The sequence below is a fragment of the Ahaetulla prasina genome, chromosome 1 (assembly GCF_028640845.1).
Source record: "Ahaetulla prasina isolate Xishuangbanna chromosome 1, ASM2864084v1, whole genome shotgun sequence".
Taxonomy (NCBI): Eukaryota; Metazoa; Chordata; class Lepidosauria; order Squamata; family Colubridae; genus Ahaetulla; species Ahaetulla prasina.
This window is the reverse complement of record NC_080539.1, coordinates 106,416,841-106,444,648: the sequence shown is the minus strand read 5'-3', so window position 1 is coordinate 106,444,648 and position 27,808 is coordinate 106,416,841. Positions and strand designations below refer to the sequence as shown.

The 27,808-nt window shown below is 41.8% G+C and overlaps 1 protein-coding gene across 4 annotated transcripts in view; it reads left to right on the top strand.

The window, feature by feature from the left end:
• The first annotated feature begins 4,692 nt into the window (after positions 1-4,692).
• Positions 4,693-27,808, top strand: part of ENPP3 (ectonucleotide pyrophosphatase/phosphodiesterase 3) — a 93,812-nt gene continuing 70,696 nt past the window's right edge. For 2 of the 4 annotated variants that reach the window (XM_058171742.1, XM_058171733.1), the window contains exons 1-4: positions 4,696-4,911; positions 19,805-19,883; positions 26,748-26,873; positions 27,485-27,610. In XM_058171742.1, coding sequence (XP_058027725.1) covers positions 4,789-4,911; positions 19,805-19,883; positions 26,748-26,873; positions 27,485-27,610 — 454 coding nt within the window. In that variant the 5' untranslated portion in view covers positions 4,696-4,788. Of the gene's footprint in view, positions 4,912-19,804; positions 19,884-26,747; positions 26,874-26,913; positions 27,182-27,484; positions 27,611-27,808 lie in introns of those variants that run through there. The other 2 variants (XM_058171749.1, XM_058171758.1) reach the window with 2 other exon arrangements.

The following is a 27,808-nucleotide window of genomic DNA, read 5'->3' as shown; positions in this document are numbered from 1 at the left end:
TCTGAGTTGGCGCAGAAAGAACAGTCTTTGTTGTCCTTTTTTGATGATGTTTTTGATGTTAATTGTCCATTTTAGATCTTGCGATATGATAGAACCTAGAAATTTGAAGGTTTCTACTGTTGATACTGTGTTGTCAAGTATTGTGAGGGGTGGAAGTATAGAAAGGCTTCTCCTAAAGTCTACCACAATTTCTACAGTTTTGAGTGTGTTCAGTTCCAGATTGTTATGGTCGCACCACAAGGCTAGTCGTTCGACCTCACGTCTATATGTGGATTCGTCATTGTCTTGAATGAGACCAATCACTATTGTGTCATCTGCGATCTTCAGTAGTTTAACAGATGGATCGTTGGAGATGCAGTCATTGGTATACAGAGAGAAGAGAAGTGGGGAGAGCACACAGCCTTGGGGGTGCCCTGTGCTAATTGTACAGGTATCTGAAGTGATCCCGCTCAGCTTTACCTGCTGCTTCCTGTTTGTTAGGAAGTTTGTGATCCACTTACAAGTCTGTTCAGGTACTTGTAGCTGGTTTAACTTAGTTAGAAGAGTGTCTGGAATGATGGTATTGAATGCTGAACTAAAGTCTACAAAGAGGACCCTTACATAGGTCTTTGGAGATTCAAGATGTTGTAAGATGTAGTGCAGAGCCATATTAACAGCATCATCTGTTGATCTATTTGCTCGGTATGCAAATAACAGCGGATCCGTGATGGTTTTCAAGTAGGAAAGCACTAGCCTTTCAAAGGCTTTCATGACTACAGATGTTAAAGCAACTGGTCATTAGTCATTCAGTTCCCTGATAGTGGGCTTCTTTGGCACTGGGATGATGGTAGAGCATTTGAAGCAAGAAGGAACATAGCACATCTCTAGTGATTTATTGAAGATATGGGTGAAGATGGGGGCCAATTGGTCAGCACAGACTTTTAAGCAAGAAGGAGTTATGTTGTCTGGGCCTGGAGCTTTTCCTGGCTTTTATCTGTGAAATAGGTCCTGCACTGCCTTTTCTGTGATCACTAGAGGTTGTGAACCCAATGGGATGGGGTCAGTTGTAGGAGGCTTGGCTGTTGTTGTTGTGTCTGAGATGGGGGTTATGGAGATAGGTGGCTGTAGTTTCCTTTCAAACCTGCAGTAAAACATCAGACATAACAAATGGTGACATCTATCATCAACTTAGCATGGACAATGCACTGAGTTATTTTATAATATAAAAAGGTTACTTTCTTTGAACTTAATGTTTAATTCTAATGTGTTCACTGCATTTTTTACAAATATTAAAAAAGTAAAAAAAGGAACTTATTAGAAAGGTACATAAATAGTTTTATAATTTCCTCATTGTTTACACTGCAATTAATTTGCTATAGCACTTACTGCTTCATAATGCTTTACAGCCCTCTTTAAGAGGTTTTAGAGTCAACATATTGTCCCCAACAATCTTAAGTCCTCATTGTTCCGACCTCAGAAGGATAAAAGGCTGAGTCAACCTTGAAGCATTCAGGAACAAACTCCTGGCAGTCAGCAAAATTAGCCTGCAATACTACATTCTAACCACTGCACCACCACGGCTCTTATATTTACAGGTAGTCCTCTTCTTACAAGCACAATTGAACCCCAAATTTATGTTGCTAAGTGAAACATTTGCTAAGTGAGCTTTGCCTCATTTTACAACCTTTCTTGCCACATTTGATAAGTGAATCACTGAAATTGTTAAAGTTAGGAACAAGCTTCTCCATTGACTTTCCTTGTCAGAAGGTCACAAAAGCTGAACGCATGACCCTGGGACATTGCAACCATCATAAATATAAACCAGTTCCCTAGCATCTGAATTTTGATCACATGACCATGGGGATGCTACCTAAGTCATAAGTGTGAAAAATGGTCAAAAGTCACTTTTTCAATGTTGTAACTTTGAACAGTCACCCAATGAATGTAAGTCAAGGACTACTGATATAAACTTAGTAGACCTGCTTAGAAACCATCCTATCAGTTTATATTTGTCTTACTGTGTGATATATTCTGTATAGGGTAACCTTACTTGACTGAATTTGGTTAAACTTCTGTTTTGGAATACTATACTAACCAATACTGTTAGTTTTCCATTGCTGCGTACTCTTAAAATTTAAGTGCCAATGAGATATTGTTGCTACAGATAGTCCTCAATTTATAACAGTTCATTTAGTGACTATTCAAAGTTATAATGGCAGTGAAAAAAGTGACTTATACCAGTGGTGAAATCCAAATTTTTTTACTATTGGCTTAGTGGGTGTGGTGTGGCTTGCTGGGTGTGGCTTGCTGGGTGTGGCAGGAGAAGGATACTGCAAAATCTCCATTCCCACTCTACTCTGGGGCCAGCCAGAGGTGGTATTTGCCGGTTCTCCAGAACCTGCTGGATTTCACTCCTGCTTATGACCATTTCTCACACTTACAACTGTTGCAGCATCTCCATGGCCACATGATCAAAATTCAGATGCTTGACAACCGACTCATATTTATGATGGTTTCATTGTCTCCACGGTCATGTGATCACCTTTTGTGATCTTCTGACAAGCAAAATCAATAGGGAAGCCAGATTCACTTAAGAAATGTTTTACTAACGTAACAACTGCAATGGTTGTAAAATGGGACAAAATCCACTTAACAAATGTCTTGCTTAGCAACATAAATTTTGGGCTCCCTTGCACTTGTAAGTCAAGGACTACCTTTATTTAGCTTTCTTGAAGAAAAATATTTCTTCCAAAGTTGAGCAAAGTTTAGTGTCACAGCCATGATGTATTTCAGTAAATTGGGCAGCAATGTGAGCTTAATAAAGTGGCTTCTATTCCTTGATTTAGATGGGATTGCAAGGGGCTTGTCGGAGGGCAAGGAAGATCAGTTTGGACCTGATAGGATTTAGATTCTCCACAGCATAAGATTTAATACCAAGCATGAGGAATCAAAAGTTACAGAACTTTTAAACAATTCTCCAGCCATCTTCTATTAGTGACCTCATTTCTTTGGAATCCTATTTTCCCAGAATGTTTGCAAGAAAGATTGTATTTACGATAATTCAGTAACGTAATTTTTCATCCACTGTTTGCGGCTTACAGATATTGCTGATTCTCAGCCTTGGCACAAACTCTTAAAGTACGCAATACGCTCATGTTTTCCATTGCTTGCATATGCACATACAACAAAAAAGGACAATACTAGTATGTGGCTTTGTTACATGGGAAGAAAAACCAGAATGTCCATTGGCTGCTGTTGATTAAAAAAAAATGCTGTAAAGAATTCCAGAAGTCACACTTTGCATGCAACAGCACAGGACCCAGCAGAATAGCACAGGATTAAAAAAAATGCTCACTGCTTCTCCTATCTCTGTTGTACTTTGGCAACAAAAGAAAATTGGAGTTCAGGTCTCAGAAGAAATGGAGAGGAAAGAAGAGAGGCCTCTGGGCTCAATAGCTGATAGCTGAAGGCTTGTTTGTTTGTTTGTTTTGTTTACTAATTCCCCAATAATCATTCTGAATCAGAAAACAAACCAGAGGAGCTATCTCTATCTCTGGTGCTTCTCTCCCCACTCTGCACTTCTTCCTACTATTTCTTGACAACAGAAGTTCGGAAGAGGGGAGAACACTCTCTCTCCCTGCTTCTCTTCTCATGGGTGGCAGGTGAGGAACAATGAAGAATCACCTGTGAGAACAGAAATGGGGGTGGAGTAGCTCTTCCTAAGGCCATAGGCATAGATTTCATGGAGTAGGGGATCTTAGCTGGGGAGCCATTTTCCCTTACTTTCCTGCTCCCTGAGAATAGAACCTGGGAAAGTGGTTTTCTAGCTACCACTCTATGAGGAGAAGCAGATCTCTTTGGTGCTGAGAGAACTGATCTTCCAGGGACTCCTTTTCATGCTGCTGTCACTTCTGCAAAGTCTGGCTTGGCCCTTCTTCCAGTATCCAAAGGTAAATGATTGTGAGAATCAGTGGCCCAGAACCAAGGGGTTGAGCATGCCCCCAGCGGCCTCAGGTGACCATAAGGAACAAAGCAGCTCCCTCAAACAGCTTCCCTTTACATGAGGTGCTTCAGCACAGACCAGAAGAAGATGGAAAAAGTTGCTGGATCATGGAAGACAATTGCAGCCTGCCTACTCAATAGGTTGCGGTGAGTTGAAACAGCATTGCCCATTCATAGCTTTCACATCTGTTTGCTGAAGCATCACTAGTCCATGGGTCCGGGTCATACGGTTCAGCCATTCTTTACACTATTAGTTTTTGTGTCATGGGCAAAAAGGAAGCATATAAGTTCCTTAAATGAAAAATTATGAACTATTCACCACCATATGATATCTACTTTTCTGGATCCAGAAAAATGCGCAAACAACATGCATGAAAACCTGTGTGGGTTTTTATTAGTATTTTATTTGTACACTGCCAGAGTCCATCTGTGAAGGAGATGAGCAGTTCCTAAATGTGATTCATAAATAAATAACTCTTTTTAACAACAATAAATTGTGAATATACCGTACTTGATTTATTTGAGTGTTTATATTTTGGGTGTTGGCTGAATTCTCATTTTTCCCTCTATAAGGAAACCTTCCCATTTTCTCTTCCTCACTTTCAATTTCCAAACAGAAAATTGCTGAAAATGCCATCTGCCCTTTACATTTATTGGTTAAAAGTCGATTAGGTGTCCTCCCTCTGAATGAGCAAAGGCTGCTCTTGTTTATATGCAATGGTAAAGTGATAAGACTCTCTCAATTTCTCTTCAGCTCAGGCACAACTGAATGAGCAGGACAGAGCAAAGATCAGGACAGAGCCAAAAATGGAAACGCTTGCTGCAGATGAGACAGATTTGGGAGAGAAGAGCAATTTGGACTTGATGGATTCCCATTCAGAGACAATTATTAAAAAAAGCACTCTTAGGAAATATAAGATACTCTGTGTTGTAAGTATTATTTTTTACTTACATTTGAAAGTTGCATTTGTTATATCCTCTCTGTTTCAGTTTTGTGATTAACAGCATAAACATGCTCCTAGTTTTCCATTGTTTGCCTGGAAATATCCTGGTTCTGCTGCTTTTTTGTTGTTTTTTTGTTGTTGTCACATTTGTCAGCATGAATAGAGACACTATTAATTGTTCATGTTTTCAGTGGACGGTCTGCTTCAAGGGCTAATACAGACACTTGAAATATTCAGAGTTAGCAAAGTTGGGAGAAATTGCTGTTTCCTGTTTATAATATATAAATGTCTCCCTCTCCCCTTGTCTGCCTCTCTCCCTTTGTTTCAAACAAAAATAGATGTTTACATCTGTGTTGTATTATACTGCTGTATTACTATGAATTATTATAGAGAGCCAGTTTAGTGTCGTAGTTAAAGGCATTTTCCCACTAGAAAGTGAAAGAATGTGAGCGCTAGCCCTACAGCAGGCTAGGTGATTTTGGACCATTTTTTGGGGTGGGGGAAATTGCCCACATATTACTTTTCCATGTACTTGCCAGGAATCAAATTTTACTTGAAGGGACAGACACAAAAAAGGAATTATTGGTTTAATTTATAATACAGTGCATCCTAAATTCCACACATCTGAATTCAGGCTGGAAACACTGATCTGCAGTGGCTAAGAATAATACAGAACTTCAGGCACAGGAAAGGAGGAAAGGAGGAAAAGTATGACTTTATCCTGCTAAACCGGAGATGCCTTGGAAGTGGACTAAACTATGAACTCCTTTCATAACAGACATCTAGGACAATATACTCTATGTTTCTAAGGATTCTTGTTCTGGGTTTTGGCTTCTTTCACCAAAACAAAGCATCTTATACCCTGAAAAGTGAGAGATTTCTGAAGTAGTAGATCTGTGTTTATTATTGTTTTGTGAGGTCATCTTCTTGCTCTGAACTTTGACACAAACTTATCTATGCGTATTAGTGCTTACTAAAGACTGATAAAATGAAGTAACAATGTTATCTGTTGGGAAATTCCCAAGAAAGTCTGAGAGTGAGTGGTGAACTTTTCTGTAAATTTATGGTTCAGAAAGAGAAGACAAAATGTTACTATGAGGCATTCTGTAGCTCCTTCTGCTAAAGGAAACACATTTTATTTTATTTTTATTTTATTTATTTGTCACAACAGTATATATAAGCATAAGCATGAAATAACTATATGATATATAAGCATAAATATAATCATAAGTATGTGATAACTATATGAAATTGGATACAATCAAAGGGAACATTAGGACAGGAACGGTAGGCACGTTGGTGCTTTTATGCACGCCCCTTATAGACATCTTAGGAATGGGGTGAGGTCAATAGTAGATAGTTTTTGGTTAAAGCTTTGGGGATTTTGGGAAGAGACACAGAGTCTGGTAGTACATTCCAGGCATTAACAACTCTGTTACTGAAGTCATATTTTCTGCAATCAAGATTGGAGCGGTTCACATTAAGCTTAAATCTATTGTGCGCTCGTGTATTGTTGTGATTGAAGCTGAAGTAGTCTTCAACAGGAAGGACATTGTAACAGATGATTCTATGAGTTAAACACAGGTCCTGTCGAAGGCGGTGGAGTTCTAGGTTTTCTAAATTCAAGATTTCAAGTCTGATGGCATAAGGTATTTTGTTGTAATCAGAGGAGTGGAGAACTCTTCTTGTAAAATATTTCCGGACAATTGTATTAATGTCCGAAATGAGGTATGGCTTCCAGACAGGGCGAGCTGTATAAATACCAATGGTCCTTGACTTTACAACCACAGCTGAGTCCAAAATCTCTGTTGCTAAGTAAGACAGACATTTAAGAGAGTTTTGCCCCATTTTACAACCTTTATTACCACAGTTGTTTAGTGAATCACTGCAGCTGTTAAATTATTAACATGGTTATTAAGTGAATCTGGCTTCCCCATTAACTTTGCTTGTCAAAAGGTCCTAAAGGGCGATCATGTGTCCTTGGGACACTGCAACTGTCATAAATATGAAATAGTTGCCAAGCTCCTGAATTCTGATCGTGTGACCATGGGGTTGCTGCAATGGTCATAAGTGTGAAAAACGGTCATAAATTACTTTTTTCAGTCCTGTTGTAACTTCAAACTGTCATGAAACAAATGGTTGTAACTGGAGTACTACTTGTATTTTATATCTTTTTACTGGTCAAACATTTTAGCCAGTTTTATATAGTGTACAAAGCTGCTGTTTCTTTAGTAATGATTTCTTAAGACAGAATTGTCTGGTTCCAACAAAACTGTAGGTTTCTAAAGGACTGATGAAGAAGACAAAAACCAGTGGATGGAAGAGAATTTGTCTCATTAAACAAATGGTATAAAGGTGATTGCTATTTTTGTTTGTTGGAAGGTTTACAGAGGAAGATTCAATCTTGAAATAAGGATGAATTTCCTGACATGAGAGCTGTGTCAAATAAGCAATGGAAAGCCTTGCCTTCTAGAATAATGGGAACTAGAAATTCTAGAGATTTTCAAGCAACGATTGGACAATCATTTGTCAGGGATGGTCTGATCCCTGCCCTGGGTGGACTAGAAGAGTCAGTTTGGTGTAGAGGTTAAAATGGTGGACTGGAAGACCATGTGTTCTAGGCCTGTCTTAGATATGAAAGTTGGTGAGTAACTTTTAGGCAAATCATTTTCCCTCAGCCCAAATCCCCTCATAGAATTATTGTTACAGGGAAAACAGGAGGCAGAAACATTATACACACTGCCTTGAGTTGTACAAAGTAAAGACAGGAAATAAGTCTAAAGTATTATCAGCTATTTTTAAAGTTGTGAAAGCAAAGGTGAGATACATGTCTAATAATAAAAATGAATAAAATGAATAAAAAGATTATTTTTACATTTTGAAATTATCTTACCTTTTGGAAATAAGGCTACCCTACAGTGACTATTGAATCCTGATAGATTTCTGGAGCATATCCCAATAGATATACTGTACCACTCATCTTCTACATTTGAGAGATTACTCAAATGACTGACACAGGCAATCTCAACAGCATGGATAGATGATTGAAGCACAGGTGAAGAAAAGCTCATATCCAAACAAATGAGAGTGATATTGTTACCTGTTGCTTATCTAAGGTATAGATTATTGGTTAATGTTCTCTTCCGAGACATGGTGATCAAGTGAATTATTCCACTTACTGTTGACCACTCTTTTATTATCTACAGCCATTTGGAAATGAAGCTTGTTTTTGATTGCCCTGTGGAATTAATTTTGTGAAGAGCAAAACAAGAAAAATGAGTTTCTGTTCATTTTTTCTACATTCTTATACTCTAAACCAGTGGTTCTTAACCTTTATAGTGCTGTGACCCCTTTAATACAATTCCCCACGATGTGGCGACCCCTTTAATACAATTCCCCATGATGTGGTGACCCCAACCATAAAATTATTTTCGTTTTGAATTTATCGCGCCTGAAGCCGTATTGGCTAGCGATCTGAACTACTTGCGATTGCCTTGAGGACGGAGGCATTAAAGCGGAGACTCCTCCCCTATTAAGTTTATCGCTCCTGAAGCCAGATTAGGCTAGCGATTGGGAGTGATTGCAGCTGGCTTGAGAGGGAGACATCAGAGCAAAGATTTCTCTCTTTTTTAATTCATCGCGCCTGAAGCTGAATTCGGCTAGCGATTTGAAGAGCCTGCAGCTGGCTTGTGGAGTCAACCATTGGAGCGTGATTCTTCGACTCGCAAGTATACTTCCCATATTTTTGATGGTCTTAGGCGACCCCTGGCAAATCGTCATTCGACCTCCAACGGGGTCCTGACCCAAAGGTTGAGAACCGCTGCTCTAAACTATAGCATCTTCTGGGGGACTTTGAGCCAGTCAATATTTCTTAGCCCAACCTATTCTACACAGTTGTAAGGAGAATGAAGGATGGAATAGTATTTCACCATTGTGAATTCAAAGGAATATAAATGTATGCGTTAAATTCAATCACAGTGTAGCTGAAGTAATTTTGATTTCAAATATTAAGTGTTTAAAAGCTTTAGGGGGCCCCTTGTAAATGTACTCTTGATTTTAATAGCCTTTGGGAATTTCTTGAAGATCTGACTTTTTTGTCAGGTATACATACTAGGTTGTCAGTAAATGTGTATGGCTTGATTGAATATAAGAATATATTTCTTCTTTTTATGTTTTGCATTCTGAGCTGCCCAAAGTCACAAGATTCACATAGGCAACATAATAAATTCAATTCAATCATCAATCAATTTAAATAAATAAATAAAATTTATCTTGTGATCATTTCTCTGTCATTTTGTTAGAATAAAAATATATTATTCTGGCACAGGAGGAAAATATTTGATAATATGCATCTGCCTTAATGCACGGAGCTGGCAAGGAAGACTGCAGTTCCACGTAGAAGCTAAGCTTGGTACATTAATTAGGATTTATGCCCCGTGAAGTGCATAAGTAGGATCTCAGCTGAAATGGGCATTTGGATAAGGTATAGCGGTACATAGTGAAAAAAACCACAGTCATTACTATTTCCACTTCCAGCAATCCCTTGTGGCTGGGCTAATACCTCCCTCTTTGTTAAAAAGGAGTGTTCATTGTTGTCCCCTTCTATTGCTTAGTCAAGAATATCCAAGGAACCCTTTTGGGAGCATCAGGAAACAGAAGGGAGAGATGAGTCTGCAGAAGGTAAGGCATAGATACCTTCTAAGCATACCGATGCGCTGAAAATTCATTGGCGACATCCATTTTGCTCTATGAATTCATGGGGCTCTAACCCAAACCCGAACCCTAAATCTAATCCTAACCCTAAGTAGGTTTACCATCCAATGGGATTTAAATAATAAAGATCTGGATCCAGACCATGCTAAAGTTCTGAAGGACTCATCCAAAAGTGAATCAGGAACCCATTGAAATATTAAAGCCACCTAAAATTATTCCACGTATTTTGGGAAAATTCATGCTATTTACTTACAGGAGCTATTCATCAGTGGAAATTTTCTACAACCTCTCATTTACTATTGGGATTAATTAGGAAACATTTCCCTAATAGGGGGCTTTGGGGCTTGCACATAGTCTTGTGTAGTTTGGTGAATATGTCACACCATATTTTCCCCAGTGACCTAATTGACAAATACAATATTGCTAAAGACATTATTTTGGTTTTTTTCCCTATGTTTTAAATTTGGATTTACTACTCTTAATATGGTTGATAAGAACATTTTTACTGCCTGGTTTTGAATGAAAATAGACGTGCTCTCAGTGTTTATAAAGATGATGACTGTACATGGCAGTGAAAAAAATATATATATTTGACCAATGTTGACAATTTCCTCCTTGCATTAACTCTGTATATACGCTCCTCATCCCACTTTAATTGACTGAATATAGCTCTTATTCTTATTAGACAGCAATGCTGTAGTCTTAAGGATATGATGTAGTCTTGATTTGGCTTTTATGCTACTACAAGACTTCCTCCTTTCTGTTGTAACAGTAGAAAGGTAGGTCTCTTTTCTGCTCACATTTGTCCTCTACGACTCAGAGTTCAGTGAAGCATGCTGGGTCAGTCTGTTCCTGCTTCTGTTGTTCTAGATAGCAGGTTACTCAATAATTGTGAAAGAAGTTCTCTCTCTCCTTCTGTGTGTGTGTGTGTGTGTGTATTTACAAAGCTTTATCTGAATAACATTTACATTCTTGAGTTATGAACCGGAACTATGACCAATATTTGGACAGTGCAGTGATGTCTAAAGAAAATAATCCGATCTCAGAAACATTGGATTTTCACTGCAATTCTAAACTGGAAAGCTGAGTTGAGTTGATTTTAGAGGGATTTCATTGGAACGTATCACAGCTGTACCCTAATCTGAAATAAGCTTCCTCAAAAGAAAGTTCATGTTTAAGTGGTTTACTATCAAGTAAAGATGCTAGGAATGGCAATGCCATAATACAATTCAAGCATGATCACTCAGAGTTCACATATGCAGGGAAGTGGTGTCGGCTTCGTGCTTGCAGGGAAGGAGAAAGATCCGTGGTGACGGAGGCTAGTTCCCCCTGCCAACGCTGCAATAAAAAGGGCGCCATAGGAGCAGCGGTGCCTGCTTCAAGCCATTTGGGGACCCCCTCCTCCCCAAGCAACCCCCCATGCAGCTTTGAATGCCTTGAATCCAGCTGTGGTGGCAGCTTGGTGCTAACTGGCCCTTGTGTTTGATCTTATTCCAGGATTCTCAGATCAGGGCCACTATATTATTTGGGCATATATTCCAAGGCCTCTAATAACCACTAGGCCTCATTTCCAAGATGGCGGATCGCAGCAAATCTCCTTCCCGGGCTTCTGCCTCGCCCTCCCCAGGACACCTTACTAACGTGGCTCCTCCCCCTCACAAGAGCAGATCCAAATCAAAGGCCTCTGCCACTAAATCCAAGTCTTCTACTTCTCTCCAATCCTCTGCTGCTGCAGAGAGAGATGCCTCCAGAAGACAACGGGCCTTGGATAGGCAATTTGATAAAGCAAAACTAAAATTAGCTGAGGAAGGCAGGGAAACTTCTGTCCCACTAATTGAAGATTCTCCTCTTTTAAATCAGCCTGGATGGTCTCCCACTATCCCTAGTAGTTCAGGAGGAAACCAGGAAACAATTTGTTCAGTTTTTGGAGATTCTTCTACAGCCATGCCTGAGCCTCCACATCAGGCACCTTCTGCCACCTTCACTCCCACAGCAGCGGCAGTCTCCCATAGAGAGGACAGTAATCCTGCCATTTCTCAGGATATACGTCATCTTATTATGCAAACCATTTCTCAAGGCATTGACGATGCTTTCACTCAGAGAGGTTTCCCAGCTCCATCCCCTTCGGGCAGTTCTGACCAAAGACCCCATTTTGAGAGCCACCCTCCCAGACCTTGCGCACGGCGCACACGATCTCCAACCCCTTCACATCATAGTGAGGACTCCTTTTTGGGGGAGGAAGATATAGCAGAGTATAATCTGTCTGAGGACGAAGAGTCTACCCCAGACAAGCCTGCTCCTACCGGCCTTTTTCGCCATGAACTTTTCTACACATTGCTACACAAGGCGAAAGTTACGGCCAACATGGGGGTTGCCTTACGCCAATCTGAGGGAGATTCAGATCCGTCAGACCCCAACAAATTCCTTTTTACTGAACCAGTCTCAGAGCAACGGGTAATTCCTTCACCCAAGCTTTTCTTGGACACCATCCAACGTCAATGGGGTCACCCAGGCGCCATTCCTAATCCCAGTGGCGCAGACAAAAAGATGTACATGACGGATCAAGATCTGGAGGACCTCCTCAAGGTCCCTACCGTAGACACCCCAATTGCCACTCTAGCTTCTCCCTCCAACATCATACCTTCAGATGTAGCAGACGGTCTCCGAACGGAGGACCGCAGGGCGGAACTCTCCACCCGCAAAACCCATCAAGCGGCCGCTGTATGTTGATCATACACATGTATGCATCACAGTTTCCCAATTTTTCCTCTGAGAAAAAGCAGAGAATTACAATATTCTTCGTTTACTGAGCACGATTGGGACGGGCAACTTGGTCATAAAGTGAAATGATCACTAAGTGTAACCACAACTGTGCTTACATCCAAACAATTTGGATGTCTGCTGGTGAGTTAGGACTGGCTGGAGAGGTATCAGCAATTGACAGGTGAGGCCTCTTCAGTTGTGGGATTCAATTTTTTTTTACTACCGGTTCTGTGGGCGTGGTTTGGTGGGCGTGGCTTGGTGGGCATGACAGGGGAAGGATACTATTATATTCTGTGGGTTCCGTAATAATTGAGGCTCCACAGATGTTCACACATAACGTTTATTTTAACTCACAGAGACCAGCAACAACCAGCAGACCAGGCCTGCTTTGACAGCCCTCTTTTTATTCAGCTCCAAAAGCGGGAGCCAATCAGAACAGAACAAGAAACCATCTCCACCACTAGGGGCCGCCACTGCCGGTGCAGGACATAACACTTCTTTCCCCCTAGCTTGCACAATCGTAATCCTGGAGATACGCTGGGCGCCGCTTGATTCGGCTGGACCTTCGTGGCTCCGTTGTAGCCATGGTCACTGGCTGACCCAACTCCTCAGCCTCTTCTGTGGGGGACGTCTCCGGCCCAGGGACCCCTAGCCCCTCCACCGGCAGAGCAGACAAGGCTTCCTCTCGGTTATCAGGTACAGGGGCTGGGCGTCTTATTCCCTTGTAGCTTAGCTCCTCTGCCCGGGATGATTGGGTTGGGCTACCTCCTGGCTCTTCCTGAGTGCCCCACTCTGGCAGCTGCCCATCCCCAACCTGACGCCGGGCCCTGAGCTGGTCACAATGTCTGCGCCACACTCTACCCTCATCTAACTCGACCCTGTATGAGCACGGGCCGGTGATTCCCACGATCTTTCCTGGGAACCATAGGGGGTGGCCGCTGTAATTCCGGGCATACACCGCCTCCCCCAAATCAAATCTCCTGTTTGCCCCCATGGAGTCCAATGGCTGACTAGGTGAGTATTGGGGGTGCAATCTATCAAGTGTGGTCCTCAAACGCCTGCCCATGAGTAACTCTGCTGGGCTCTTATTCGTAAGTGGGCACGGTGTGGAATGCTGCCCCAGGAGGTACTCATCCAACCTCTCCTGCCAGCCCCCTGGGCCCGACCTGGCCAATGCCTCTTTCACTGACCGGACTGCTCGTTCTACCCGGCCATTACTGGCGGATGAACGGGAAATGAGAGCATGGCGTATTCCTAGGCCCGCTAAGAATGACTCAAAGTGGGCGGACGTTAGCTGTGGCCCGTTGTCCGAGACCACAAGGTCGGGTAACCCATGGGTTACAAACAACCGTCGCAAAGTTCTAATGACGGCTTCTGAAGTGGTGGAATGCATTAGTGCGATTTCCACCCACTTGAAAGCATCGACGACCACTAAGAATACTTGCCCTGGTACGGCCCGCAAAATCTATATGGATGCGGGACCAAGGACCCCTAGGCTCCTCCCACTCTCTAGGGGGAGACTTAGGCGGCAGCGGTCTTGTCTCCTGACACCGGTGACAGGCCGACACACAGGCCTCTATGTCTTTATCTAGTCCTGGCCACCACAGGTAGCTCCTACCCAGGGCCTTCATCCTAACAATGCCCGGGTGACCTTGGTGAAGTGTCCCTAGAATGGACTGTCGGAGGGGGGGCGGAACTACAACCCTATGCCCCCAGAGGAGGCAACCCTGTTGGGTAGAGAGCTCGTGCTGCCTTCGCTTATAAGGCTGCAATTCAGGGCTGACAGGACCCTGGGGCCATCCACGGAGAACCCAATCAAGAACTTTTGAGATGACTCTGTCCAAGCCAGACATTCTAGCAATGTCACAAGCAGTAACGGGAAAGGCGGAACCGTCAATCAGAAAAACATGGGACGCTGGAGCCGGGTCTTCCACCTTGGTCATCAATGGGCAACGGCTCAGCGCGTCAGCATGGCCCAAATGTTTCCCAGGCCTATAGACCAGGGAATAGGAATAAGCTGCCAGGAACACCGACCATCTGGTCATTCTTGGTGATAGTACTTGCGGAGTCTGTCTATCCCCAGCCAAAATCCCCAACAGCGGCTTGTGATCTGTAACAAGTTCAAACGGGTGACTGTAGAGATACTCATGGAACCACTTGACCCCCGCAACCAACGCCAATGCTTCTTTATCCAACTGTGAGTAGTTGCGTTCCGCGGCAGCCAAGGTTCGAGAAAAGAATGCAATCGGGGCTTCCGACCCGTTGGGCAGCCGATGACTCAACACAGCGCCAACCCCATACTGAGACGCATCGCAGGAGAGGACAAGCGGCAGGTTTTCGTTGAACTGTGTAAGAACTGCGTTAGACACCAAGAGTTGCTTGACAGCCTGGAAAGCAGCAGCAGCATTCGCATTCCAAACCCACGGGGACCTGCTATCCAACAGGCGGTGGAGAGGCTCTGCAACCGAAGCCTTGTGTGGCAGAAAGATTGCGTAAAAGTTTAAGAGCCCCAGGAATGCCTGTAACTCTGACTTGTTGCGGGGTGTCGGCGCATCAAGGATTGCCTTGGTCTTGGCCGTAGTGGGGTGTAAACCCGACCTATCCACTAGGAACCCTAGGAATTCTACCTGGGGCACAGCAACTACACACTTGCTTTTCTTAACTTTGAGCCCCACATCCCTGAACTTAACTAGCACCTGGCGTAGTCTGGACATCAGTTCCGGAGTGCTTGCTGCCGAAACCAACACGTCATCGAAATACGGCACCACCCCGGGTATTCCGTGGAGTAGGCGTTCCATGAGGCATTGGAACAACCCTGGGGCCACACTGACGCCAAATTGGAGGCGGCGACACTTGAACGCCCCTCGGTGAGTGACAATCGTCTGTGCTGCTGCTGTGGACTCATCCACAGGCAATTGTTGGTATGCCTGTGCTAAGTCAAGCCTCGCGAAGATGGATCCTTGCCCCAAGGAGTGCAGCAGATGCTGCACCACTGGCACTGGATATGCATGGGCTTGTAATGCTCGATTAATGGTTGCCCTATAGTCCGCGCAGATGCGGATTGAACCATCCGCCTTAATGGGAGTCACAATGGGGGTCTCCCATTGGGCATAATCTACTGGTTCTAAAACGCCCTGGGCAATGAGTTTGTCCAATTCTGCATCCACCCTAGGCTTCAGGGCAAATGGCACCTGGCGCGGTTTTAATCTGCGGCACCACCCTAGGGTCTAAGTTAAATGAAACAGGCATTCCGGTATATTTTCCCAACTGGCCATCGAACACAGTGGGAAATTCCCTGACCAGTGTATCCAGCTGACTAGCTCCAATCGAGTTAACACCCTGAATAGTCAAACCCAGGGCTTCGAACCAATTAAGCCCCAGAAGACTAGGCAATGAGCCATCTACAACTACCAGTGATAGGCGGCCTACAAATTTCTTGAATTGTACCTGAATTTCCCACTACCCACAATGGGAATTGGCGTCCCTGATAGTCTTTTAATAACAGCGCACAAGGCTTCCGACACTTCTTAGCAATAGTAGGCACCAGATGCTTTATCGTGCTCCAGGAGACTATGGAAGTTGCAGATCCGGTATCAACTTCCATCAAGCATGGCCGCCCTTCGATCAGGACGGAAATTCGGATTTTCTGCTGGATCGGTTCCTCAGATCGCCACCTGATCCTTGTTCCTCGCATCTCATCACGGAAAATGGCATAGCAGTCATCCTGCGGCCTCCTGGATCTCAGGTGAGGTCGTCTTCCAAGAGAAAGGCCGGCTGACGGACCCTTTTGTGGAACCCTCTCAGGCTGGACCGATCGGCAAACCCGGGCAATATGGCCCCGTCGGCCGCAACGGCGGCAAATTGCGTCTTTGAAATTACAGGCGGCTCGCATATGATTTCCCCCACACCCAAAACAGCCAGTCAGAGGGAGGCTATCTCCCGCATGAGTATTTGGTTTCTTAACCTCTTTAAGGCGATGGACAGCGTCTTCCTCCTCCTCCTCCTCATATAGTGGATCAGCTTTGTTGAAATGAATTGTTGCTCCTTTTGCTATCTGTGGGCTCTGCCCTCGAGGCATATCAGCTAATGAGAGGGTGGCCAGCTCTGAGGCACATGCCTCATCTAATGCCATCTGAAATGTGAGGTCCTGCTTAGCGATGAGACGCCGCTTGAGGCGTTCATCCCGGACACCGCTGACGAGCCGGTCCAAAAGGTAATCATCCAGATCAACAAATTCGCAATGGCGCGCCACTTTACGTAAAGCGGCTACATACTGGTTTATCGATTCCCCCTCAGCCTGATCCCTATGGTAAAACAGCTGCCGCGGGCGATCCTGGAGGGTGTCGGGGCGTAATGTCTTTTTAATTTAGCCATGAAGTCATCCCAAGTCCCTGCATGAATTGACTGGGGGGCCATCAATGTCATGGCTGTCTCGAACATTTCTGCCCCACAGAAACCCAGGAAATAAGCACGCTTCCTTTCACTAGATAGGTTTGTATATTCATTGGCAATAAGAAAGCAGTCAAAACGGGCTACAAATGCCTCCCACGATTCGGTCACTGGGTTAAAAGGCACAAAGTTCTGAGGCGATGCCATGGTTTGCTCTGTAGGCCAGGGATCTGAATAGCTCTGAGGAGAAATTCACACTTTGGCTCGCTCAGCAGCTCAGCAACTCACGTACTTTCCTCAGTCCTCGTCACCAGTATTATATTCTGTGGGTTCCATAATAATTGAGGCTCCACAGATGTTCACACATAACGTTTATTTTAACTCACAGAGACCAGCAACAACCAGCAGACCAGGCCTGCTTTGACAGCCCTCTTTTTATGCAGCTCCAAAAGCGGGAGCCAATCAGAACAGAACAAGAAACCATCTCCACCACTAGGGGCCGCCACTGCCGGTGCAGGACATAACAGATACTGTAAAATCTCCATTCCCTCCCCACTCCAGGGGAAGGTTACTGCAAAATCCCCATTTCCTACTGATCATCTGGGACTCATGAGGTAGAGAATAGATGGGGGTAGGACCAAACTACTCAAAATTTCTGCTACTGGTTCTCCAGAACTGATCAGAACCTGCTGAATACCACTTCTGGCCCTCTTCCTCTCTGGAAGGAGGCGGTTCTTAGGGACACACTAGAGTTGGGGCCAAGGGTACAGTTGTTCTCATGGTATAGTAGAGGTAGAGGTAGAGGCGGTGCTCATCTCCGTTTCAAAGCCGAAGAGCCAGCGTGCTCCGAAGACGTCTCTGTGGTCATGTGGCCGGCAAGACTCAATGCTAAAGGCACACGGAACGCTGTTTCCTTCCCATCAAAGGTGGTCCCTTTTTTTTACTTGCATTTTTACGTGCTTTCAAAACTGCTCGGTTGGCAGAAGCTGGGACAAGTAACGGGAGCTCACCCCATTACACGGCAGCACTAGGGATTTGAACCGCTGAGCTGCCGACCTTTCGAACGACAAGCTCAACGTCCTAGCCCCTGAGCCACCGAGTCCCCATTCTCATGGTATATGTCTCCCTTTTCCCAGCACTTGTGCAGGCAGTTATGTGAAGAGGAGGAGAAGGAAGAGTTATTCACCAGGTCTCTATTGAGGGCCATGGGTCATGGATTGACTAACTATATTATTGTACAGATTGTAAAATTGTATTCAAACCAAAAAGAAAAATCAAATTAAATTGCAGAAAAAAATAGATGAATTGATAGAGTTTTACCTGAGCTTATGGTTCTCCAGGTGTCTTTGTTTACATCTCCTTTCATCCTTAGCCAGCATAGTCCCTGCTGAAATGATGGGAGTTGTAATCTAGTATATCTGGAAAGCAAGATATTTCTTGGGAAAGTTTATCCAAAACTAGCTTCCTTATTATGGGGAAGGAAGTCTCTTTTGTTTCTAAAGACTTCTGGTATTTTGTAATGTAAAGACTGAGCATAAGTGGATAGTCAGTTCAATTACTCCCAAATTCACCCTAATGAATTAGCTGTCATTTTTGGCATTTCAGAATAGACATTCATTTCTCTCCTCCAGTTCGCAGACTGGCAGTTTTTTGTTCTTTTTGTATATCTTATCCATTGTTCTTTAACATATTTTGAATGGCATTATGATCACTTGAAATTATGATTACTTATGACTCATAGCTACATCTCTTCTTTTATGTAGCAAATAACAACTATTTTTAATTTGCATAGGGAGAGGAAATACTATTTGTTTAAACTTACGTAGCTACAGCAGAAATATTTATTGTGAATATTTATACCATTGGAGAAAGGTCACATATAGAATTTCCAGGTTCTGGTAGTATACAACTCTGTTCACTTAAAATAGAAACATAATGTCTGTCTGCTAGTTGAAATAGTACCATGCATCATTCAACAAGTAGAAAAGTTTTTTTTTAAATGTTTAGGTGTGCTAACTGATTTAGTTCAGACATATGAGAAATTATATTCCATTGTAACATGCATGGGCAATCATTGTTTAGCTCCTGCTTTGTGTTCTTTTAAGGTATTTTTTCTTTTAAGATACAGTATATCATAAAAATATTTTAAGATATTTGGCTGTAGAGTTATAGAAAAGATGTAATGGACTCAAGAAAGATAAAGTCTTCCTGTAGTTGAACTTGATTTCTAGTAGCTACATGCACACAAGGAAATAATTTCCTTGACATTAGGAAAGTAGTTTGCTGTTCCCTTATTCTGGGAAGAATTTTGACTTCCAATTTATAGTTCTGGAACATTCCATAAGTTAGTGGATACTCAGCTACTGTGCTAAAGTCTGAGTATGCTCAGCTTTTGGAGGACAGACAAGGTTGGCTAGATCTTGGGACTATCTCTGACTATCATAATTATCTGCTATTTTAAAGATGTTAGGCTTACCTCACCTGTTTTTCCTATTTGTGAGAAAAACAGAAATTGTTTCAGTGTAATTCAGTGCTTTGGAGTCATGTAACACTTTGGCCTCATTAGGTTAATCTGAACCATTTTCTTTGATAGTCACAAAGAAAGTGAAATTATCTGCATACTTTTTTAAAAAAAACCCAATTCCCTATTAAGCCTGAATCCAGATTAAAGATTAAACTTCCATTATAAAATAAAATAAAATCAAAACCTTGGATTATTTTAGTTTGTAATTATTTTAACTGCACTGGTAATTTACCCTCACTTTTCTTTATATCACGGGATTCTAAAAAAATCCCATTACCTTTTTTGATAAATCATTGATACACTAACAAGAAGGTTCACTCAAAACTGACCGAATTTAGTGAGGTAAGCAGGTCCTTGCTTTGAAAAATATCTCCTTTTAATTCTAAGGACCTTGACGTTGAACATGTACTGTTTCTTTTTGTTGATTTTCTTGTTGAGAATGTAAGTACAACATGATGTATTTTTAATTTATTCTTCCTGTTGTTAATAGGTTCTTTTCATTTCTTTGGTGGCTGTAGCCCTTGGACTAGGTTTAGGGCTTGGACTGAAGGAATCTGAGCCATCAAAAGGTATGTTTACTTCAATTGAACCAAAACGGTTAAGAAAAGGCCATGTCACCGAGTTGATATACCTGTATTTAAGGTGTAGCTAGCCTTTTTCACATAAAGATTAATTTGATTCAAGCTTAACTCATGGTGACAACATTCACATACCTATCTGTTCTTGACAACACTGTAGAAATCATTTGCCTCTGACTTCTAGGATTCTATTCTAGTTTATTATTTTATTTTATTTCCCAGGACTATGAGAGTTTTGTTGGTCACCCATCTCAATTTTCACAAGAAAGTTTCAGTTTCAGCTTTCTGAAGTGAAAGCTTGAGAGAGATTCACATCCTGGCCACATGGACAGTCTTTATTCACCAATAAGACAGCAGCTTCTTTACAAATTCATACAGAGACAATTAGTAAAAGACTGAAAAGATCTCTGTGTCAATAACATAAGAGATAATTGTGGGATTTCTGTAAAATTTCCCCATTCTCTTTCAATAAATTTTGTTAGAAAAAACTTAGGGAGAATGTAGACATCAGATATGTTTGGTTAAATAATACCAGCCATGGTGTATTGCTTTTTGTGTGGAAACAAACATTCACATATATTTTAATATATATGCTAATAATATATGCTAATTTAAATGCAGAGACATAGATTGATAAAAGCAATATGAACAAATCAAAATGCTTTTGGGTCCTGATCACGTTTATGTAGACCAGTGTATTTTTCCAATGGTTTTTTCCCCCCAACTTTTTAGTCTAGCCTATGACCTACAGGCCTGGATTTCCTAGTAGTCTTCTGTATTAACTATGCAAAACTCTGCTTAGTATCTGAGCCCAGACAAGTTCACTCAGATGCTGTTGTCTGATAATGCTTAGAATTAATAACTGCAATTTAAGTAGAAATTCAACACAACCTACCACAACTTGACAACAGGCAATTGGCTTGCCCACTCAGATTTCTTGGTGATTAGCAATTCCAAAGCTCTTATTGTTTTTTGTTGTCCATTAGCTCTAAACTGGACTTGAGCACTAGATAGTCCTTTAATTATAGGAACATAAAGTAATGAGCACTGCAGATTAGAATAATCTAAAATGTTACGTTTCAATACATTAACTTGTATCATGTAACTTACAACTTCTCCACTGCAAAAACATATGGACTTCAAATCTAGATCAAGGCAAATCAATAGATGCAATCTACATAGACTTCTGCAAAGCTTTTGACTCAGTAGTACACGATAAACTTCTCCTTAAACTGACATCCTATGGCATCTCAGGACCCCTCCACAAATGGATATCTGCTTTTCTGTCTAACAGACAACAAGTGGTCAAAATTGGCAATGCTTTATCAAATCCTGTTCCTGTCAAGAGTGGCGTTCCTCAAGGCAGCGTCCTTGGACCAACACTCTTTATTCTATACATTAATGATCTTTGTGACCATATCTCAAGTAATTGTGTTCTCTTTGCTGACGATGTCAAACTATTTAACACCACAGACAACACTTCTATCATTCAAAACGACCTTGACCATCTAACCGCTTGGTCTAAAAATTGGCAGCTCCAAATTTCAACCAGCAAATGCTCAGTCTTACATATAGGAAAAAAGAACTCTAAAACTAAGTACATACTAGATGGACATTACCTTACAGACGACCCCCATCCCGTTAAAGACCTTGGAGTTTTCATGTCAAATGATCTAAGTGCCAAAGCCCACTGCAACTAAAAAAAAAGCTCTAAGAGTTGTAAACCTAATTTTGCGTAGCTTCTTTTCCAAAAACACCACACTACTAACCAGAGCATATAAAACATTTGCTAGACCAATTCTAGAATACAGCTCACCTGTTTGGAACCCTCACCACATCTCTGACATCAATACAATTGAACGTGTCCAGAAATATTTTACAAGAAGAGTTCTCCATTCCTCTGAAAACAACAAAATACCTTATCCCACCAGACTTGAAATCCTAGGCTTAGAAAACTTGGAACTCCGTCGCCTTCGACAAGACCTAAGTTTAACTCACAGAATCATCTATTGTAATGTCCTTCCTGTCAAAGACTACTTCAGCTTTAATTGCAATAATACAAGGGCAACCAATAGATTTAAACTTAATGTAAACCGCTTTAATCTAGATTGCAGAAAATATGACTTCTGCAACAGAATCATCAGTGCTTGGAATACTTTACCTGACTCTGTGGTCTCTTCCCATAATCCTAATAGCTTTAACCAAAAACTTTCTACTATTGACCTCACCCCATTCCTAAGAGGACCATAAGGGGCGTGCATAAGCGCACAAACGTGCCTACCGTTCCTGTCCTATTGTTTTTCTTTTCTTCTTCCTATATATGTTTATATGTGTATATACTACATAATCTTTTTGTATGATGTTGTGACAAATAAAATAAATAAGAAATAAGAAAGAGCTCTGTTTAAGAAGTATTGTACAAGTTGTTAGAGGAAGTTCCTACAGAAGAATGATAAGGTACACAAAATGCTTGATTGAAAAGACATGGGGAAACAGAACTATTCAGCTGAAGCACTGAGTTTGCTTCTTAGCGTGGTTGGTGGAGTGCTCTGTTTACATTCCATCTCCTGGTGTTACAATGTTCCTGATGAAATTTAAGTGAGAGACGATAGATGGACAGACAAAAGGATAGATGAAATCTGTCACATTTGATTTAGCCTTATCTAAAAGAATAGGGTAGGATTAACATTCCTAGCAAGCATAAAGGAAGAAGAGAATAAAGTTATAGAAAGAAACTCAAGATAGCGTTCTAGGGACTAAATATTCAGAATGTGTGACCGTGCTCTTTTCAGCTCCTAGGTCTCTACATGCATCTAGAATGAATCATAGCATCTCATGTTAACATCCCTTGAGTAAATTGAAAAGAAGTTAGAGATTTTTACTTTTGTCACTGGTGGGTATGGCTGTGTTCTACCCTATATTGATCGTGCATATTGCATTAAAAGCAGGATGCAGAAGTCTCCAAAAATGAAAGTCAATCTAGTTTAAGCCTAGATTTAGTCCCAGTAGATTTTCAAATCAAGTGAATTCCATATTTATATTATAGTGCCTGGTTTCATGCTAATGAGGAATAGTGTGAAGACACAGATACAATTAGGCCTTCAAAAGGTAACTGGAGTCATAGCAATTAATATTAATTTAGCTGTTTATTAGCTAGGTCTGCACTCTGCCTGTTACTGCTTAATTGCATTAGTGTGCTTATTGATGAAGTGAGATATGAAAATTAATTCCTAAGTACTGTTGGTGATTCAAGATAACCTTGGACATTAGAGAGAAGTGATAGAGAAGTGACTAATTTATCTAATTTATGTTCTGGCATATTGGCAGAGTTGGAATTTATATAATTCATTGCATAAAGCATGCATATAGATAGGGACAAAAAAGAAAAGTATAATTAAATGAAATGAGAGGGGGAATAAGGATGTAAATATGAGAAGAATAAGGAAACGAAGCTGATGTAAAAAAGGAATATATATTTTATGTCAATGTATGTTATGTATTGTTGTCCTTTTTTATTTATATATATATATATATATATATATATATATATATATATATATATATATATATATATATATATATAGGTCTTTGGTTGTTCGGGTTTTCTCCGTGTAAAATTGGAAGTGTCTTGGCGACGTTTGACGAAGTCTCATTCGTCATCTTCAGGCTTCAGCTTCGTGCTTCTGGGAGCAATGTGTGATCGCAGCTGTTTCTTCCTTTTAACTGCTAGTGGGGTTTGAACTGATTGGGTGGGAGCTTGGCTGTGCTCTGATTGGATGGGGGTTTTCTGTGCTCTGATTGGCTGGGGTGTGTCCTGTGTTGGTGGGGCTTGGTTGTGCTCAGTCTAATCTGTGCTGCAGGGGGATTTGAGCTGGTGAGCTGCACTGCTGCTGTTTGGCTTCGTGTTCGTGGTCGTGCTACATCTTCGTAGTGGGTGTCAGTCTGCTGCATGTATGGATTGGAGGGGTTTGAAGTGGCTAATGTTGCAGCTGCGGTCTGGCTTCTGGTCCTTGGTCGTGCTTCCTGATCAGTGTGGGTTTGGGTCTGCTTTCTGGGTGGATGTGTGGTGGTGACATCCTGTGTGGACCTCGTGAGTGTGGGTCTGGTGTCATTCCTCGTGTTAGGGACACGTTTGTCAATAAGGGCAGGTTTCCAAATGGCTGGTAGGCGGGAGGTATCATCTCGTTTGTTCATGCTGTGTGGGCGTTTTTCTATCTCGATGGCTTCTCTGATTATTCTGTTGTTAAAGTGTTCAGTTTTGGCGATAGTTCTGGTCTTTTTAAAGTCAATATCGTGTCCTGTGACTTTAAAGTGTTGGACCAGGGAAGAAGTTGGTTCCTCTTTTTTGAATGAGTTCTTGTGTTCTTCAATGCGTGCACTTATTCTTCTGTTGGTTTGTCCAATGTATGTGGTGGGGCAGGCGGTGCATGGGATTTCATATACTCCTTGATTTTCTAACTCAATTTTGTCTTTGGGGTTTCTTAGGATGGTGGATATTTTTGGTTTGTGCAGAATGCTGTCTTGATGTTATGTTTGTGGAGGATCTTGCTGATTCTGTCTGTGGTGCCTTTTATATATGGGAGGAGGGCTGTGCCATTTTCTTGCTCTCTGTCTTGGGTTTTAGTGGGGGTTCTTTTGGATTAGTTTGGTAATCTTATTTCTCTGGAATCCATTGGATGTTAGTACGTTTGTGAGAGTGTGTAGTTCGGTTTTAGGTGTTGTTCGTCAGCTAAGCATTTTGTTCTAGAGATGAGTGTCTTGGCTACGGAGTTGATCTGTGCTGGGTGGTGGTGTGAGAGTGCATGCAGATAGCGGTTTGTGTGTGTTTTCTTCTGGTAGATGGTGTGTCCTAGGGAGCCATTGGGTTTCTTGTAGACTAAGACATCTAGGAAGGAAGTTGGTTGTTAACTTCTGTTTCCATGGTGAACTGTATTTTGGGGTGTAGGCTATTGAGGTGTGTGAGGAAGTTTTCAAGTTTTTCTTTCCCGTGTGGCCAGATTATGAAGGTGTCGCTCACGATCTGAGCCAGAGTTTGGGTTTGTGATCAGATTTTTCTAGTGCTTGGGTTTCAAAGTGTTCCATGTAGAGGTTGGCAATGACAGGTGAGAGGGGTGATCCCATGGGTGCGCCTTCTATTTGTTTGTATTTTTGTCCGTTATAGATGAAGTATGTGTTGGATAGGCAGTGGTTGGTCAGATCTAGTATGTGATTGGGGGGGTTATATTTGTTTTGGATAGCTGTCAAGGCTTCTTTGATTGGCACTTGGGTGAAGAGGGATATGACATCAAAGCTCACGAGTAGGTCGCTGGGCTGTAAGTTTTGTTTCTTTATGATCTCTATGAACTGGAATGAGTTTTTTACGTGTGAGGCGATGGATTCTGCATAGGGCTGTAGTTGTTTGGCGAGAAATTTGGCTAGGTTTTGTAGAGGTGAGCCTATGGAGCTGACTATGGGTCTGAGTGGGGTTCCTTCTTTGTGTATCTTGGGGAGGCCGTAGAGCTTAGGGCATCTGGATGATTTCTCTCTGGGAATGATTCTTTGTTGGATTTCTTCACTGATGGGGGAGGCTTTTATTTTGGATCTAGTGGTTTTTTCTAGGTAGGTGGTGGGGTCTGTTTTTAGGGGCTTGTATGCAGGGTCTTGGAGTAGGTTGGTTAATTTGGTTAAAAACAGAAGAATAAGTGCACGCATTGAAGAACACAAGAACTCATTCAAAAAAGAGGAACCAACTTCTTCCCTGGTCCAACACTTTAAAGTCACAGGACACGATATTGACTTTAAAAAGACCAGAACTATCGCCAAAACTGAACACTTTAACAACAGAATAATCAGAGAAGCCATCGAGATAGAAAAACGCCCACACAGCATGAACAAACGAGATGATACCTCCCGCCTACCAGCCATTTGGAAACCTGCCCTTATTGACAAACGTGTCCCTAACACGAGGAATGACACCAGACCCACACTCACGAGGTCCACACAGGATGTCACCACCACACATCCACCCAGAAAGCAGACCCAAACCCACACTGATCAGGAAGCACGACCAAGGACCAGAAGCCAGACCGCAGCTGCAACATCAGCCACTTCAAACCCCTCCAATCCATACATGCAGCAGACTGACACCCACTACGAAGATGTAGCACGACCACGAACACGAAGCCAAACAGCAGCAGTGCAGCTCACCAGCTCAAATCCCCCTGCAGCACAGATTAGACTGAGCACAACCAAGCCCCCACCAACACAGGACACACCCCCAGCCAATCAGAGCACAGAAAAACCCCCATCCAATCAGAGCACAGCCAAGCTCCCACCCAATCAGTTCAAACCCCCACTAGCAGTTAAAAGGAAGAAACAGCTGCGATCACACATTGCTCCCAGAAGCACGAAGCTGAAGCCTGAAGATGACGAATGAGACTTCGAAACGTCGCCAAGACACTTCCAATTTTACACGGAGAAAACCCGAACAACCAAAGACCTATATACAAACACCCGTGAAAACCTCAGAAAACATATATATATATATATATATATATATATATATATATATATATATATATTTGTTTTCTGATATATATATATATATATATATATATATATATATATATATATATATATATATATATATATAAAATACATAAGTAGACACTGTCTGAAATGAAAATGTTCTCTCTCTTTCCAGAGGGAGGGAGGGAGAGGGAGGGGGAGAGGGGAAGGAAGGGGAAGAGAGAGAGAGAGAGAGGGAGGGAGGGAGGGAGGGAGGGAGGGAGAGAAAATGATGTTTGGGTGATTAACCTTACTTATTTTCAGAAGTTATGGAAACAATTGCCTACCTCTTTTTAAAATTCTCTTTAGTAAGCTGCAGAAACAGATGTAATGAGACAATCATTAGAAAGGCATCGTGGGGCTGTAGTTGTGATGACAAGTGTACAGAACGCAACGCTTGCTGCCGGGATTATGAGGATATTTGTGTGCTACCAAGTATGTACAACTTTCCAATTAGCTAATTTCATCTTAGACTGAATGATGATTTTTCAAGGCAAATGGACCATTCTACTTCCCCAAACATAATCAACCTTAATCAATGGAGCAGAAACTAAATTTTCCTTTCTGTAGGGAAATCAATAGGCATTGGTTTTATGCATGCTTTGGTGAAATCAAGTGATCAGGAGGTTGATGACTGTTCAATAGAATCAGATCACCAGTGTCCAAATCATTCAACCCTGTGAGGTGACTTGGACTGAGAACAGTGACTGGCCAAAGTCACCCAGCTGGTTTTCATGTCTAAGGTGAGACTAGAATTTATATCACTATCATGTAGAAATCAGATGAAAATGCAATATATATAGTGTTGCTGAAGAGCAAAGACCTTCCACTCCCATATTTAAGAAGAAATCAAATTATCCATCAGATACGAAGAAAACACATGAAGGATATATGTGCACATGGATCTACCTTTAGGAACATATTTCTAGAAATACTCATGTTTTGTCACTGAATTCTATTTCCAAGATTGCTTTTCTTGCATTTTCATCTAGGTTTTCTGAACAGAGGTGTATGTATATATGTAATGATGATTTCCATTTTTATAGCTCAAAGTTGGTCTTGCAATAAATTCCGTTGCGGTGAGAAGCGAATGGCCAATGTCTTATGCTCCTGTTCTGAAGACTGCTTGGAGAAAAATGATTGCTGTACAAACTACAAAATCATTTGCAAAGGTGAGGTTGAATTTTTGACAAAGCATTTTGATATATTACTGGTATCAGGAACATTTTCAGAAAAAATATATGAGAGAATTAAATGAACATCATAAGGCTAGAATAGTTGGGAACTATTCTTTGACAATAATACAAGTGGGATCTGACACAAAATACAAACTTGGGTGGTGTACAGATTTAAAATATAAGGATGACATT